General features: G+C 34.1%; 4 protein-coding genes across 5 annotated transcripts; 3 read left to right on the top strand and 1 right to left on the bottom strand.

Moving 5' to 3' along the window:
- The first annotated feature begins 757 nt into the window (after window positions 1-757).
- Window positions 758-3,695, top strand: LOC145322663 (uncharacterized). 2 transcript variants are annotated; one of them, XR_013880780.1, is made up of 4 exons: window positions 758-921; window positions 1,633-1,742; window positions 2,215-2,876; window positions 3,130-3,695. XR_013880780.1 is itself a non-coding variant. In XM_080164858.1 (2 exons), exons 1-2 carry the CDS (start codon window positions 1,125-1,127, stop codon window positions 3,133-3,135), a joined length of 1,758 nt encoding a protein of 585 aa, XP_080020984.1. In that variant the 5' UTR covers window positions 760-1,124; the 3' UTR covers window positions 3,136-3,205. The 2 variants fall into 2 exon arrangements, 1 of the variants encoding a protein (XP_080020984.1); XM_080164858.1 differs by having other exon boundaries at window positions 760-2,876; window positions 3,130-3,205.
- A 23-nt stretch (window positions 3,696-3,718) lies between these two features.
- On the top strand, window positions 3,719-4,541 carry LOC145322666 (histone H2B-like). Its single transcript, XM_080164860.1, has one exon. The coding sequence runs from the start codon at window positions 3,837-3,839 to the stop codon at window positions 4,209-4,211; it is 375 nt and encodes a 124-aa protein (XP_080020986.1). The 5' UTR covers window positions 3,719-3,836; the 3' UTR covers window positions 4,212-4,541.
- A 1,902-nt stretch (window positions 4,542-6,443) lies between these two features.
- Window positions 6,444-7,453, bottom strand: LOC145323380 (histone H4). Its single transcript, XM_080165806.1, has one exon. It carries the CDS (start codon window positions 6,893-6,895, stop codon window positions 6,584-6,586), a length of 312 nt encoding a protein of 103 aa, XP_080021932.1. The 5' UTR covers window positions 6,896-7,453; the 3' UTR covers window positions 6,444-6,583.
- A 1,432-nt stretch (window positions 7,454-8,885) lies between these two features.
- LOC145323379 (histone H3) lies at window positions 8,886-9,607 on the top strand. Its single transcript, XM_080165804.1, has one exon. The coding sequence runs from the start codon at window positions 9,061-9,063 to the stop codon at window positions 9,469-9,471; it is 411 nt and encodes a 136-aa protein (XP_080021930.1). The 5' UTR covers window positions 8,886-9,060; the 3' UTR covers window positions 9,472-9,607.
- Window positions 9,608-17,007: the final 7,400 nt, after the last annotated feature.

Below are 17,007 nucleotides of genomic sequence, written 5' to 3'. Positions count from 1 at the left end.
TTGTAAAAATTACAATTCTGATAAGGGATGTTCTAACAAGTTTGATTCAAAAACAAGGAGGTGTTCTGATTTAGCAGGAGGCGGAAAATTTTTGCACATTTGCAATATTAAAATTCCCCCTAATAATAGACCCTGTGGACAGTCTCATACCAACAAAAATCATTCAAAGAAATAATTTTGTTCTTAAAAAATATTTAATATTAAGTTGTTTTATATACAACTATGATATTTACTGTTTACTTTGAATTATTTCACTTTTATTTTATTATAAGTTGCTTTATATAAAACTATAATATTTAGTGTTTACTTTGAAATATTTCACTTTTATTTCATACCTGTGATAATGATCTCTAAAAAATATTTGTCTTTCCAATCGAGCTTACAAAATATGTGCTAAAATTATCATTAAAGTTTTATTTTATTTGAGCAAAAATCGTGCATTTATCATATCACATATTTCATTGATAAATGTTTATACCAAATTATCTTTGATAGTATATTCTATTTTACTTAATTAGATTTTATGTAGATTTATTTTTAATACTATAAATCTTATTTTATATACATATTTCTTATCGAGTAACACAACTACTCTGTTTTATCATGTATTATTTTATTATCGCCATAATACATGGTTTTTATCTCTATTGCCTCCAGAAAAAATATTAAATATGCATTATTTTTATTTCGGTATAATGCATATATTTTATCTATTTTATTTTAGTTAGTAGCGCGGCTACCTTATTTTTAATATGTATTATTTTATTTCTGCTATAATGCAAATATTTATTGAATTTATAAATGTTCAGATTATATAATTTTATTTATTTTCAGATTTGATTCTGTTGGGATGGGTTTATAATGTTTTTGACAATGTGTTTGTATTAGGCAGTGTCGATTTTCAACATTTGGGAATACCAGGTGATGTGTTTGAAACTTGGATTAAGAAAATTAAGTTTAACCCAAAAATTGTTGAATCTGTTAGTAATCCAAAACCATTAAAGAATTCGGAAATTCCTCTTCTTAAAAATTACAATGATGAACCAAGTTTAGATTTTTGGTCAAAATTTCCTTCAAGACCTTTGCCTCAAAAAAGTCAACCAAATACTCCTTTAAACGCAGATATGTTCGAACAAGAATTTTTGTTAATGAAAGAACAATTGTCACTTCCCGTATGTCAATCAGTTTTACAAACTATAAAAAATTTACGTTATGGAGCTGACTCTTTGGTTGATTACGAAAAAATACGTCCTCTTTTTGACAGTAATGCGTTAAATATGGGACAACAAAAAATTGGTTCTCAATTTACTGATCAATTAGTGACCATGATCAAAAAAGGATATGTCTCTGGACCATTTTTAGAATCACCATTTCAAAATGCAAGGATAAATAGTTTATTTGTTGTTGAACAAACCGATAAATATCGCCCAATATTAAATTTGAGTGCCCCTGAAGGTAACAGTTTCAACGAAGCAATTATTGATAATCAGATGACTAAAGTTATAATGTCTAGTCCTGCTCTTGTTGCCAAAAAACTTTATTCTATTGGTAAGGGCGCATATTTATCAAAAATTGATCATCAAAGTGCCTACAAGTTAGTTCCTACTAAATTTGATGATTTATATTTACAAGGTTTTTTCTGGATGAACAGATTTTTCTTTGAGACATCTCAGATATTTGGAGCTCGATCATCTGTACCAAATTATGACAATCTACATTATTCTTTCTCTTCTATGGTAAAGGTAAAAACAGATACTGTTAATTTATATCTTGAAAGACAGTTAGATGACCAAATAGTGATGACCAAAACTTTAGAGGAAAATCAAATATTTGTTGAGGAATATTTAAGGTTAGCAAATGTCATAAATTTACCTTTGGCTCCTATGGATAAACCAGACAAAGCATTTTTATATCAACAAAAAGGGGTGATTCTGGGTGTATTTTTTGATACACTTCACATGACTTGGACCTTGCCTGTTGATAAGCGAAACAAATATATTAAACACATAGCTACTGTATTGCAGTCAACATTTGTTTCTAAACAAGAAATTCAACAGGTTTTGGGTATGATTAATACTGTTGTACAGATGTGTCCTCCTTTAAGATTTTTGAAAACGCCTATCATTTTGGATTTGAAAATGAGCTATGAATCTGAACCTATTCCTTTTTCATGTGACACAAAAGATTTTCTTCATCAATGGATGTATATTTTAGATGAGCTACAACATTCCTTCCCTATAACAGATAAAAATAACTGTTATCCTGCCAGATCAATTGTGTTTGTTTCTGATGCTGCGGGTTGCGCCTCATACTACAGTGAATATGAAATAGGTATTGGAGCTGTGGGATATGTTATGCCGCACAGTGAACTACAAGATTTCTTTTATGTCGGACAGTGTTTATGGCCAACAGAATTTATTTGCACTCTCTTTGATGATGATGGTAAAAAATTTGGTAACAAGACAACACTACTGGAATCTATTGGGCTGTTAATATCTTTATTCCACAATTACAAATTGATTCACAACAAACATGTTGTTTGCAAAGTTGATAATGTTGCTGTTGTCTGGGCATATGTTAATGGCAAGTCTCGACAAGATCCATATACTAGTCTAATTGTTGCTGTTCTAAATCATATTGCTGTGTCGACTCCATTCAAGCTTTATGTTGAACATTTACCAAGAGTTTCAACTTTACCAGCTTTGGTCGCTGATACTTTATCTAGAACAGATCCTAAGGGACAATATTTAGTGGATCATATTGGTAGACCTGTACAGAATAATTGGCCTCCTTCATTATTATCATGGTTGAAAAATCCCGTCATTGATTGGTCTTTAAGATCTAAAATTCTACAAGATTTTCGTGCTACTCTTTGGGTGACTGTTTTTGGTTGTTTTTACTTTTTTTGGTGTTTTTCTTCAATTTGGTAAGTCCAGTATTTAGAGTATGATAGATTAAGTTTAGTTAAGCAATCAGTTAAGTTAGGATAGGTTAAGTTTAATTCCTTTTAAGAATATTTTTATATAGAAAAAGGGATTAATATCTACCTAAATACTGGCAAAATGTAAGTTTTCCTGTAAGTAATATTTTTAAAATAAATATAAACCAAAAACAGTTAAAGATTTATAGAATTGATAGGTGTCTGAATTAACAAGAACAATACTCTTCAAAACTTCATAAATAGAGGTGAGAAAATTTCCTTGACCGTTTCAAGATCAATTGAAACCGAATGGAAATTTTCTCTTAGCTATTTATGAAATAAGTTATTTTATATTTATTTATGTTTTATTATTTTTGTGTTTTATTCTATCTTCTATCTTTTATATAATTTTTATATACTTTTTCAGAATTAAAATTGAAATCTAGCTTGGTGATAAAAAGCAAAAAACCCTTCCCACCCACCCTGTGTTTTTCTTCAATTTGGTAAGTCCAGTATTTAGAGTATGATAGATTAAGTTTAGTTAAGCAATCAGTTAAGTTAGGATAGGTTAAGTTTAATTCCTTTTAAGAATATTTTTATATAGAAAAAGGGATTAATATCTACCTAAATACTGGCAAAATGTAAGTTTTCCTGTAAGTAATATTTTTAAAATAAATATAAACCAAAAACAGTTAAAGATTTATAGAATTGATAGGTGTCTGAATTAACAAGAACAATACTCTTCAAAACTTCATAAATAGAGGTGAGAAAATTTCCTCAATATAAAGTTTCACCTGCCTTATACAAAACAAGAATAGTTAAAGCGGGAATTTAATCCCAAAGCTTCAACACAAATGGGGTATATAATAAGGGAGATATTTTCCAGAGGCAGATTTGAATTTCAATCTACATCACCATGCCCCCCAAGGTTTCAGGAAAGGCTGCAAAGAAGTCCGGCAAGGCCCAGAAGGCCATTGCTAAGGGAGACAAGAAGAAGAAGAAGCTGAGACGCAAAGAGTCCTATGCCATCTACATCTACAAGGTGTTGAAGCAGGTGCACCCCGACACTGGTGTCTCCAGCAAGGCCATGAGTATCATGAACTCTTTTGTCAATGACATCTTTGAGCGTATTGCTGCTGAGGCTTCCCGTCTGGCTCACTACAACAAGAGATCCACCATCACCTCCAGGGAGATCCAGACAGCTGTCAGGCTTCTCCTGCCCGGAGAGTTGGCCAAGCACGCCGTCTCTGAGGGAACCAAGGCTGTCACCAAGTACACCAGCTCCAAGTAAACTGATTATTCTTCGACCCAAAGGAAAAACGGTCCTATACAGGACCAACCATATTTATCTGTTATGAGATTTTGAACTACTTTTGCACCTTATTATTTAATATACGATATAGGACTATTATATTATATTGATTTTGGTCTAATACGATTCATTGGCGAATTCCTAAGTAAAGGGATTGTTCCATGAAATGAATTTTAACATAAGATAAGTATCTGTCCTGGCCCCTAAAGACTATAACACGGTTACATCAGATTAATAATCAGTCGTCAACATAAATCCTTTTATTGTGAAATTACCTACCTTTTATTAATAAAAAAAACAATTCTTCTGTCTACTTATGTTATCAATCTCAAATGTAATACTTACTTCCACGGTTAATATTAAATTTTTCCTACTCTAAACTGGTTAAACAAATATTTAGATTTAAAATTTTAGTTTTTACGTCCTATCTATAATACAAAGTAGAACGATGTCTGTCCGTCTGAAGCTTAAGATCTCAGTAACCACTGAACCGATTGGGCTCTACTCTTCAAAGAATATACCTACTGGTCCTGTGATGGTTTTAAGCTATTTTCTTGGGGGGTGGGACACCCCCAACCCCCCCAAAAAATGAAAAATTACCCCCAAAAAATTACTTTTTCTTTTTAAATCTAAAATACGAAAAATTAGGTTGATCAAACCTCTCTGGGCAAAGCCCCTAGAGGCTAGGGGCGAAGCTGGTAGTATAAGTAAAAGCAAGAACATCTATGTAAACAAAAGTAAATATTTACCCTGAAATAATAAATAGATATGCATTGATCAAATCGAGATCTGAACTTAAACAGTGAGCAAAATGGTCTTAATATTGAGCTAGATTCTTGAAACTTGGAACATAAGCCTAGTCCTGTAGGTACTACATTTAAATGCAAAAAAATCAAAAAAAATTTGTTAAGTTATTTAAGTTACGAAAAACCCTGCGGAATCGGGGTTTTATGCTTTTTTTTGGTCTATTTTGATGTAGAAACCGACCTTCAATTTATTTTTTCTTGGTTTTTTTCCCTTGAATCCACTGTGTCTATTCACAGGCACATTATTTTAAGATGATGTCGGGGACCAACCCCAGCGGGCTGGATGGGTGGTTCGCAATCGTAGGGGTCAAGTTTTCATATTTTTGTTGTCACGTCATACTGTAAATAACATAAACATTATTGTATGATAATAATTATATTATTAAGGATACATCTGGTGAAGAATAACCTGATGAGGGCAACAGTGACGAGATAGGAGATGGTGACCATAATGAAACTGAGACTGAAATTGAAAGAAGATCTCTATAAAGAAACTTGTCACCAATCAATCAATCAACAAATTGCCTATCTACGTCTCATACAAATATGCCAAACATTTTAACCATAATGTATTTTATCAATAAGTTTCTCTAAATGGCTGAGATTATTTTATTCTTTTATCAAAAACATTTTATCATTATTTTATCAATTATGAAAATAAGTGTCTGAAGAATTTATACCAATTGAAAAATAATATATTAAAAGTCCAGATAATTTAAAGTCCTTATATTCCCTATTGTTTTTATGTTGCCTGGAGTGTCCCAAGTGATAATGTGATTGTTGATGATTATAAAACCTACGTGAACATTGACATTTATGGGTTACCTATAATTGTGAATATTCTGGAGGTGACTATTAGCATATGCAGCCACTTCATCTCTAGCGGACACTCCAGGCAAATGGCAAATATTTTCTAGAGTTTGGCCTGACGGGTTCTGTATACAAAATGGCATATTGAGACAGAGGCAAGACAGGTGAGCCACTTTATGTCATATTACAAATCATAGGTTATTTGAGTTTTAACATCTTAAATAGTGTCCTTATGAATAGACAATGACATAGTGTATTCAAGGAAAAAACTTAGAAAAAAACAATAGTTTATACATCAAACTAAACCAAAAAGCAGTGGTGTATATTCTGCAAATTTGGCCCTGCTGAGAGGGGGGGTAACAAAAATAAAAATACGTGGATGGGGAAAAACGTAAAAATTAAGAGAACTGATTAACCTAATGCAATCTAGTAAATTTTTATTGCCCATTTTAATTTCAGTGAATTTCTTAATTAAAAGTTAATATTGAAGAAAAGGCAATTATTTTTTTAAGTACGTTACAAATCAAACTTTATATTATTAGTTAACTTGTAGGATAATTGGCTTTCTATATCACATAATTTTAAAGTGAATTGCTTTGTTATATCGTAATCAATAAGTCAATGTAAATATTGAAACTAAATATAATTATAATTTATGTAAACAAGAATATCTCTTTTGATAAATATGGGTGGCTCTATAAAGAGCCGTTTGTTAAATCCAGTGAGCAGATGTTTTTAACCTCCGAATCCGTACAGGGTGCGACCTTGCCTCTTAAGAGCATAGACAACATCCATGGCGGTGACAGTCTTCCTCTTGGCGTGTTCAGTATAGGTGACAGCATCCCTGATGACATTCTCAAGGAAAACTTTCAGAACACCACGGGTCTCCTCGTAGATGAGTCCAGAGATACGCTTGACACCACCACGACGAGCTAAACGCCTGATAGCGGGCTTGGTAATGCCCTGGATGTTATCTCTCAACACCTTCCTGTGCCTCTTGGCGCCTCCTTTACCGAGTCCCTTTCCACCTTTGCCTCTTCCGGTCATGTTGATAAGTTGATTTCCAAATGAAATTGATGGAGAAAGTTCAACACGCCATATTTATAGTAAACTCTCCTAAATCCCTCGAACTCCTATTGGATGATTGTTTCGACGTTCCGGTGAAGGCAGGTGAAACTATTACAACAACAACACTGTGTGTAAACTGAGCGCTGCATAGAGATTATGCGGGGAGGGGGGACAACTATTAGGGATTAACTTACATTTTCATCACAAAAGAAAGCAAATAGGAGGGAAATTTTAAAACCGTTGAAATATTCGCTGTTGTTGAATGTTTACTTTACATCTAAGAACTCATTTCACTTTAAATCATTAAATTTTGTAATTTGTACATTTACATTTATCCTGTTGGTAAATATTTGTATGCTTAGATCTCTCGAATTTATAGGATTGAAGGGGGGGTATTCTTTCAAAGTTCAAAATATATCAAAAACAGATTATTCACTGTTGGAAAAAGGGATAATTCCACGAATTGCATTTAATTTTATAGTTTATTTTCTGAGTAGTTATCTACCTAATTTTTCTTTGGATTAAATTAGTTTTAGGCGGGGAAAAACAGAAAATTAATATAAAAATTTACTTCGCATTTTTTGTGTTACATAGGTATTTAAACGTTCAATTCTCATTCATGGCTTTAGAATTGGATATATGTACATTATACCTACCTATTTAAAATATACATTTTAAAGACATAAAAACAAAAGAACTAACTGAGGACCTTTAAGTCTTTATGTTTTGCATGTTTTGATGAAGTTTATCAGAAATGAAATTATGAGAAAAAGGGGACTATCCACGAACAAGAGCAAGTGTTATTAGCACCTTCCAGCATTGATCTATAGTATTTTCTTAGTGAAAATGCTAGGTTTATGTTTGATATTTGGTTTATCGACTAAAAAGTTAGGTTTCACCATGGTTTTATGTGAAAAAAATTTTTGAAATGTAAAGCATTTTTCAAAGCAATAATATCAAATGCTTTGTTGACTACAAAGGACAAAATAAAATAACACGGCAGAAAAGCATTAAATGTTGTAAATTGCAAAAGTACATTAACCCTATTTCTAAATATATATTTTAGATCAAAGAATAAGAATCCCTTGCTCTTGTTCGTGGATAGTCCCCTTTAGAATGTGATCAAATAAATAATTAACAATTAGGCACTATAAAGATTATTGTCACAAAAGTTTCAGTGAATATGTAACATTTTTGTCATAGCGTAATTAAAGAAATAGAGAAATTTCAAATGCATTTCGTAGAAACAACCCTTCGTTAAATTGAGCTGTAAAATAAGCCTATATAAAGTAATGTATCTATTTATGTTGTGCAACTCTGCCATTTCTCATAGGATTGTTATTTTTTATAAAGTGAAAAATTACCAATCCATCTATACAGCACGTATTTGCTTAATAGTAGGATGTATGTGTGCCTGTATAAAATTTTGCGTACTATGGTCCTTCGGCACCACGGGGCTAAAAAAAAACTGGTTTTAATCTTATAATTGTACATTCTATATCCGCGGTAAGCTTTTTATAATACGATGCGAGAAATAACTATTATAAATATTTTTTTAAAAATATTTATTGAAACATTTTGTGCCTGTTTTTAGGAAAAATTTTGCGAAATTACTGGTCTACCGGGTTTATTTTTTCGTGGAAGTTCAAATATATGTCTTTGGATGGTTTTAGGCTATTCTTGTAAAGAGTACACTATGTCTTCTAACAAGGATATTTAGTTTTATTATTTTTAAACATATAATTCGTTTTATTTAAGATCATATATTAGAAGTTCGCCCATACTATTGTTTAATAAAAACCGTTGAAACTTAAGTTTTCTGTGAGGTAGATAAACTTTCTCAAGTGTAAACATCTGCCCTAACAAAATATCCGTGCCTGTACGGCACTATACCCTAACACCCAACACGCATTGACGCCAATTTCTTTCACCTTTGTTCCCCACCCATTTCACCCTCCCCCCTCTCTCAATCTTTTGCCCTTTATACACCCTAATTTTCGGGTAAAATCTCATCCCTGTACATCACACTACCTTCTCTTTTTTTGTTGTATCTCATTCCTCTTCACCAATCTTTGACTCCTATTGATTAGACTATATATATTAAACGGAAAAAATTTATGCTAAGTTGAATTTTAGCATTCATCATGGCTCGTACCAAGCAAACTGCCCGTAAATCTACCGGAGGAAAGGCTCCCCGCAAACAGCTGGCCACCAAGGCTGCCAGGAAATCCGCCCCAGCCACCGGTGGTGTTAAGAAGCCCCACAGATATAGGCCCGGTACCGTTGCTCTCCGTGAGATCAGACGTTACCAGAAATCCACTGAGCTCTTGATCCGCAAGCTTCCCTTCCAGCGTCTGGTCAGGGAAATTGCCCAGGACTTTAAGACTGACTTAAGATTCCAGTCCAGCGCTGTCATGGCTCTGCAGGAGGCTAGCGAGGCTTACCTGGTTGGTCTCTTTGAGGACACCAACCTGTGTGCCATCCACGCCAAGAGAGTTACCATTATGCCCAAGGACATCCAGCTCGCCAGGAGAATCCGTGGAGAACGTGCTTAAGTTTTTTGCCTACCGACCTACAACAGAAACGGCTCTGTATAGAGCCAACTATATTTATCATGGAGTAAAATTCTAGTTATATTAATGTTATTTCAGATAAATGCTACATATAAATAACAGATGCCCCAATCCAGAATTGTTACTTTGTTAAGCATAGTTCCCTTGTTTAATGGCAATGTTATTCAGTATTATATAGTTTAATTTTTTTTGCAGCTTTTGTAATGTGGCACGTCTTTGTCAACTTTGTTGGATTCAAATACCTAGTAGCGAAGCAACTATAAATAATTCAGTTGTTTCTGACGCTATATGAGATGTGGGTTAATTGGCTGCAAATGAATATAGCCAGCTGAAATTTTCATGTGACATGCACTTCAACATCGTTTGGCACGTTTATACTTTTTAAAGAATAAGCCTTTAAGTTCGTGTGTATTTCATATCTAGCTAGGTTATGTCAACTGTAAATCTGAGGTGGATTCTTAAAAACAAAATTTGGGTCGCTGATGAGGTAAAATTGTTTTTGTGAAAAATCCCCAAATCTACAAAAATTAATTAAAATCTTATTTGGATCTACTGCAGTTCATGGTAAAATATTGCTGGTAACGAATGCTTTCTGGTTCCTGGCAATATTACAAGATTCCTGGATCCAGCAGCACGCATATTCCCCTAAATCCTAGGTTCCTGTTAGCTGGCAATCTGCAAATTTTTCAGGTTACCAGCAATGAGAGAAGATTACTAAGCCTTCAACGAAACCACATGTCTTGGTTTCCCACTTGACTTCCCTTCACACAAACCCTCTACTTGGGTTCTATTTGTCCGCCTGTTAAACTCCTTGATCCGTGTTTCAAGACGGGTCGATGTCACCGTCTTTACTTTTCAACAACGAGTGCTTTAGCGCTCGCTATGTCGCCCTCTACTCACAACTGAAGTGCTAGCTCTCCCGTCTAAGGCACCTCCTTCCTTCTCCTTCAAGGTTGACTCTAACTGGTACCCAGGTTCACCTTCCTATGAACACAAGGAATACCAGCTTGAGACCCTTACACCGTTTGTCAAAGGACAATTTCACGCACTTTTGACTCTCTCTTCAAAGTTCTTTTCAACTTTCCCTCACGGTACTTGTTTGCTATTGGCCTTGCCGCCATTCTTTAGCTTTGTGAATGGTTTACCTCAAGCTTCAGAATACAATTCCAAATATTCCTACTCCACTCTCAAGCGGGCGTGCCTAGACCTTCCCAGCTCTCTTGGTCCTTCACCTTTCCTATGAACGAACCACATTCACGAGAGACCTTGCCATGGGAAGTCTAGACTACCTGCTTGCTTGCGCTTCACAGTCCCTCTTACAGAGAGACTCAGCCTAGAGCTACCGTCTTGTCATTCGCTATTACTAAGACGGTCTCCTTGGATTCCTTTTCCTCCGCTTATTGATATGCTTAAGTCAAGCGGGTCTGGGTTCACTTTGGATAGCTCTAACTTTGGCTAGGATTGAGCTACATAAGACTTTAAGTACTCAAATTAAACATCTTGGCAAGCCTAACAACTTTTATTAAAGGCTTTGGACAAGATTTTGACTTCCTAGGGGGGTTAGGGGGCGCCAAAGACGAGAACCGAAAAAATTTCAAGATTTGAGTTTGTGTAAGATTTTTTTTGCACGTTTTTGCCCATAGAATCAGTTCTAGGCATCCAAAATCACTTTCAAAGGTGTTTTTGGTGTCAGGGGACTATGCTGGTTCATATTAGATCAAAAAATCGCGATGTCAAAATTTTGACCCAAAACCCAGATTTTGAGATTTTGAGTCTTCGTCTTTGGGGGGGCACCCTCCCCTTGAAAGTTGTCCAAATGCCTTCCCAAGCTAGTATGTGGTCAGACACATACCCAAGAGTATCTGTATTCAATTTGAGGTCATTATCTCAACTTTGAAGCATTTTACAGCACTTCTACAAAAACCCTCGAAAATGGCCATTTTTGGCAAAAACGCTAAGGTATATGCATGGAAAAATCATCGATTTAGGTCAAAATTTTGATTGACCCAAAAACCATCATATCATTTGATCTAATATGAACCAGCATAGTCCCCTGACACCAAAAACACCTTTGAAAGTGATTTTGGATGCCTAGAACTGATTCTATGGGCAAAAACGTGCAAAAAAAATCTTACGCAAACTCAAATCTTGAAATTTTTTCGGTTCTCGTCTTTGGCGCCCCCTAACCCCCCTAGCAAGTCAAAATCTTGTCCAAAGCCTTTAATAAAAGTTGTTAGGCTTGCCAAGATGTTTAATTTGAGTACTTAAAGTCTTATGTAGCTCAATCCTAGCCAAAGTTAGAGCTATCCAAAGTGAAAGAGTGTGAATCCTTGAAATTTTTTTTTATGGAGATCTTTTTACAAGCTTCAAAAAGATCTGTATACAAAAAAATACTGAAAATGTGTCTATAAGTACCCTTTTCAGGGAAGCAAAGTGACCTAGGTATGCGATATTTTCATTTTCTCATTTTTCAACTTTGGACTTAGAATAATTTGCATAAATTTTTGCAGTTTTGCAGTCAAATGCATGGAAATACAAAATTGGCAAAGTTTGCGTCCCTGAAAAGTGTACTTAGAGAAACATTTTTAAAATTCTTTTTGCATGGAGATCTTTGTACAAGCTTCAAAAAGATCTGTTGGCTTACAGGAGTTTTTACCCCATACCCTTTATCACATTTTCTTAAGGGGTAAAGAGCAATGATTAATAAGGGACAGTTGCTTCAATTATTTTATTAATAAAGGTGGGGGAAGGATATAGGAGAGTTGGATCTTTACCTATACATTTAACTGTTTCTATCTTCATATCCCATTTCGCGCCAAAATTTGAGCGCGCCTTTTTATTTTTATAATATATTGAAAAGTGGGGGAGATAAATTCGTAATTTTCATCGTATTAATAAATTAATTTTTTTCTAAGTGAGGCTCTGAAATCAAACAGTAAAACCAACGAACTTGAACGCCTATAGAATGCCAAAACTTAATACTAGCCCCTATAACCTAAACTAACCTAATTATGAAAAAGTGCCGCGGCCAGGGAGGGGGGATCAAAATTGAAAAAAAAATTCTATGAGGGTAACTGTGAAGTACAGACCATGAAACCATGTAAGTGATTAGATTATGGCGGGAGATTTTCATTTCAAATTATTCTATTACCTTCCTTTTTTAGACTTTCAAATTTAAATCAATAAACCTTTACACACATATGATTAAATTCGCGCCAAAATTTCGTAGTGCGAGTTTTTAAATTCAATTAAAGCCTGAGGATGTATAAACTTTACGGGAAAGAACACTTTCGCGCCAAAATTTGAATGGCATTTTTATTTCGTCTTATAAAATACGGGATTTTAATAATAATTGGTGGGTATTCGAGTTAAGATAACGTAACCTCTTGACAAAAAAGCTAATTAGTTACCCATTTTTAAATTTAAATCTCTGATACTTTTGGCGGGTGTTTTAAATTCAAATTATCTTCCCTCCTTTTTATGCTTTGTAAACTCAAGCAAGCAAGGTTGACAATATAGCAATATATGTTTTTTTCTCAATTAAGATCTCACTAACCACTGATTCGATTGAGTTCTTCATTCTAGAGAAGCTTCACAAGGTCCCATGATGGTTTTAGGCTATTTTCTGCCCCCTTTCTATCAATTTAAAACGAAGCCTCATGATGCTAGGGGCGCAACTGCTATAATCTACAATATAAAGTAGCGAAGGATTATAATTTAAAGTAAAATATTTAGGAAAAGTAAGTTACAATTACATAATGAGTTTCATACTTATTTATAAGTGACAGGGTGTCCGCTTTTGTGTGTGTTTGACTGTCTTTGTATACAGAGGGATCTCGTAACCGATAAACCAAAAAATTATAATAATATCTAGTGGCGGTTTATCTTAGGAGGATTGTGGATAATACCCTCAAATCAACCAAAATAGTTAAAAACCTTCCCAGGACCTATTAACCTTTAAGTTTTTCCTGACTACTTTTATATTGTTACTTTTTACACCTACGTAAACGTTGTATTATTAACTGTAGATAAAAATCAGAAATAAGGAATTTTTATGATATTTGTCTCAGTCCCCCCCCCTCCTCTCTCTAATTCATTATTTACATTTGATCAGTTCAAGGTTTTTAATATACTGTGAATTGTAGCAGAGCGTAGCAATATTTATAGCATTTCCTAACTCCCTCAATTAAAACAGAGAAACACCACTACCCTCCCACCCCCCACCATATCAGGCAAACATGCCAAAATAGCCACTTTTGAGTTGTGTGAATGTTATCAACCTCTAATTGTGGGGTTAGTGTAATAAAAGGGAAATTAGAATTAAAAAAGGGAAATATTGCTTTTTAACAGGAATATTTCAAACATGGCAGTGGCCAGGAATATGCATAAATTGCTGGCAACCAGGAAAGTTAAACATTGGTGGCTCCAGAAATATTTCTTGTTATGCTAGATCCAGGAATCTTCTAACATTGCCAGAAAACAGGAAGCATTCATTACCAGCAATATTTTACCATGAACTGCAGTAGATCCTCTTATTTTTATATCCTCTGTGAGTTTATTTAATTTTACTAGATTTTTGAAGTGATCTGGAGGAATTTTCACAAACAATTTTGCCTCATCAGCGAGTAGCAACCTAATTTTTTAAAGAATCCACCTCTGATCTATGTCTCATTTTTTCTTTTCATGGCTTTTGTGCTTCGCTAATTATGGATGTTGTCATCCTTGTTTTTTACTTAAACAATTGAAAATTTATTCTAGTCTAAACAGAATTTGGCAAGGGTGGGAAATAACTCACCTATATTTGTATGAGGGAATCTTCTATGAAGTGTGTTTGATGAAGTATCTTGAAATCTAAAACTTAATGAACTGGTTTTGGTATTTATTCTTTATTCTTATATTTAAAGGAAGAATTTCAAATAAGGCTAGTACAGATTTATTTAAAATTACTTAATTATTAAATTTGGCTGAAAAGCCTAAAATCAAATATTATTAAACTTAACTTAAAATCGAATACTAGCCTTTTAATTAAAGAAAACACCATAAGAAGTAAGAAAAAGTAAAATAAAAAACCCAAAACCAGTCAAACCTTATAAACGTTGGCGACAATCATTCAAAATTTTAGAAGATAGAGACCAGTCAAGAACAGGATTACTGAACCAATCAGATAAAGCCAGTGACCAGTCCGAACAGATAGGAAGGGTAACGTTATCAACCAATGATCTTCCTTTGTTATCAGTTCGAGACAGTGTGTCAGCTAATAAGGCAGGTAAGGTTGAGACCCTTGGTAAATGTTCCACATACAATTTGAAAGGAGTTGAACAAGCTATATGATTTAAAACTGAAATCATCAAGGAAGTGTAAGGATCAGTTCTTGATTTTCCATTTTGATATGCCCAAACAACAGCTACATTGTCGACTTTACAGACAACATGTTTATTTTGAATGATTGAATAATTGTGCACAATAGCGACAATCAAACCAATGGTTTCAAGTAAAGTAGATTTGTTACCGAAAGACTTCTCATTTACATCATGAAACTTTGTAATAAAATCAGAAGGCCATAAGCATTGACCGATGTAAAAAATATCACGAAACTCTTCATGGTTATAAAGGTGACCTACAGCACCAACTCCTATTTTATGATCTTGTATAGTAGGATCAGAACAACCTGCAGCATCAGAAACAAATACTAGAGCTTTGGCAGGAGGAGAAGTAGAGAAGTCGGGAATAGGAAACCCCATTTTTAAATCATTAAGAATAAATAGCCATCTGTGAAGGAACATCACAGAGTCAGAGGACAAAAAAATAGGCTCCGGTTCGACTTGCAAACATCTTCTTAGATCATCAATAATCACAGATTTAAAAAATTTTAAAGGTGGACAAAGTTGTATCACAGTATTTATCATACCCAAAAGTTTTTGTATATCATTTGTCATTACTTTGCGATTCACTAAAAGTTCAGAAATAAATGAAGAGTATTTAATATTTTTGTCTGAAGGTAAAGTCCATGTTAAATCTGTTGTATCAAAGGAAATGCCAAGAATTGTTCCTTTTTGTTGATAAAGAAAAGCTTTATCTGGCTTATCATAAGGAGCTAAAGGTAGATTTATTTTATTAGCCAAATTTATATAGGTTTCCACAAATTTTTTATTTTCCTCTAAAGTGCTAGTCATCACAATTTGATCATCTAATTGTCGCTCCAAGAAGCAATCAGGAGTGCCAGATTTTATTTTTATAATTCCAGAAAAACAATTATGAAATCTGTCATAATTTGGGACAGAAGATCTGGCACCAAAAATTTCTGAGGTTTCAATAAATAATTGACCTAACCAACGAAATCCTTGCAGCCATAAATCCTCATAATTTGTCGGAATTAGCTTATATGCGCTTTGGTGATCAATTTTTGATAATATGGCACCCTGACCAATTGCATATAATTTTTTAGCCACTTGAACAGGACTTGACATGACTGTTTTACCCATCCTTTCATCCGAAACTGCTTCATTAAAGCTATTGCCCACCCCTGTCCTGGATAAAATGTTTATTTTAAAAAAACATGCGCGTTCAGTTTTTTTCATTTCCTGATAAATTTTTGTCCCCTGATTCCAAAAATATCTTTCCCAAAATCCTAGCTGTTCTATAAGATCTCCAAAACTGCAAATTACTTTAATCACTGATTTTTCAAGAATTTTTAAAATAACTAATACAAAATTTTGTTCAAAACATGTTTTAGTGAACAGTAAAAAGTGTCTAACACACCTTAGAATATACATTACTTGAATGCCAAAATAAATAAAAATATACCTGCCTTTTTGACAGATATTAACTGTTTAACAAAGCCAATTTGGGTTTTAACTAGAAAAGACATTGAAGAAGCAGTTTTTCAGACTTGACTAAGGAAAACAAAGTTGTAGAACTCGCCAAGCCTAACAATAGTTGTAAGATGAACTGATTTAGCAGTGGCGGAGATTATCTTCGTCAAAAATATATATAACAGTGCATAGCAACGTTGTGCCCATTCTAAGACAAGAAGGACTCATATTAGGGGGACCTGAACATCAGACATTAAAATAAAACCAATGAAAACCTAACAGAATTTAAGCCAAAAATTTGAACCTGCCAATGACAGTTTGTTCCATAGTGGTGGCTAGCTCACTACATAGTGGTTGGGAGAAACTGAGTTCCCCACATAGACTTTGCACTTAGTTGACAAATGCTGTCGGGATTTGTCAGATTACAATCACACAACCATCCCTGAGATGCCATAAGGTTGTAAGGAGGGAGATTTGTAGGAAGTTCTACATATCAAGCAGCTTTAACAATGCCTTTCCTCATCCATGCTCCTCGTATGAGAGTGCCATTAATTAGTGTGGCTTGATTTGGAACATCTGCCAAAACTCTAGGCCAGGGTGAAGTAAAAATTAAGTAGCTTCCATGAGAATTGCGAGTCAGCTTGTTTTGGATTCTCACTTCCAGTCTACATGTGCATCTGAGTCCTAACTTCAACAACAACTATTA

Source organism: Acartia tonsa, chromosome 6 (assembly GCF_053477335.1).
Source record: "Acartia tonsa isolate MP-2025a chromosome 6, ASM5347733v1, whole genome shotgun sequence".
In the NCBI taxonomy this organism is placed as follows: domain Eukaryota; kingdom Metazoa; phylum Arthropoda; class Copepoda; order Calanoida; family Acartiidae; genus Acartia; species Acartia tonsa.
The sequence above is the reverse complement of the archived record's forward strand: the minus strand, read 5'-3'. Positions and strand labels throughout refer to the sequence as shown.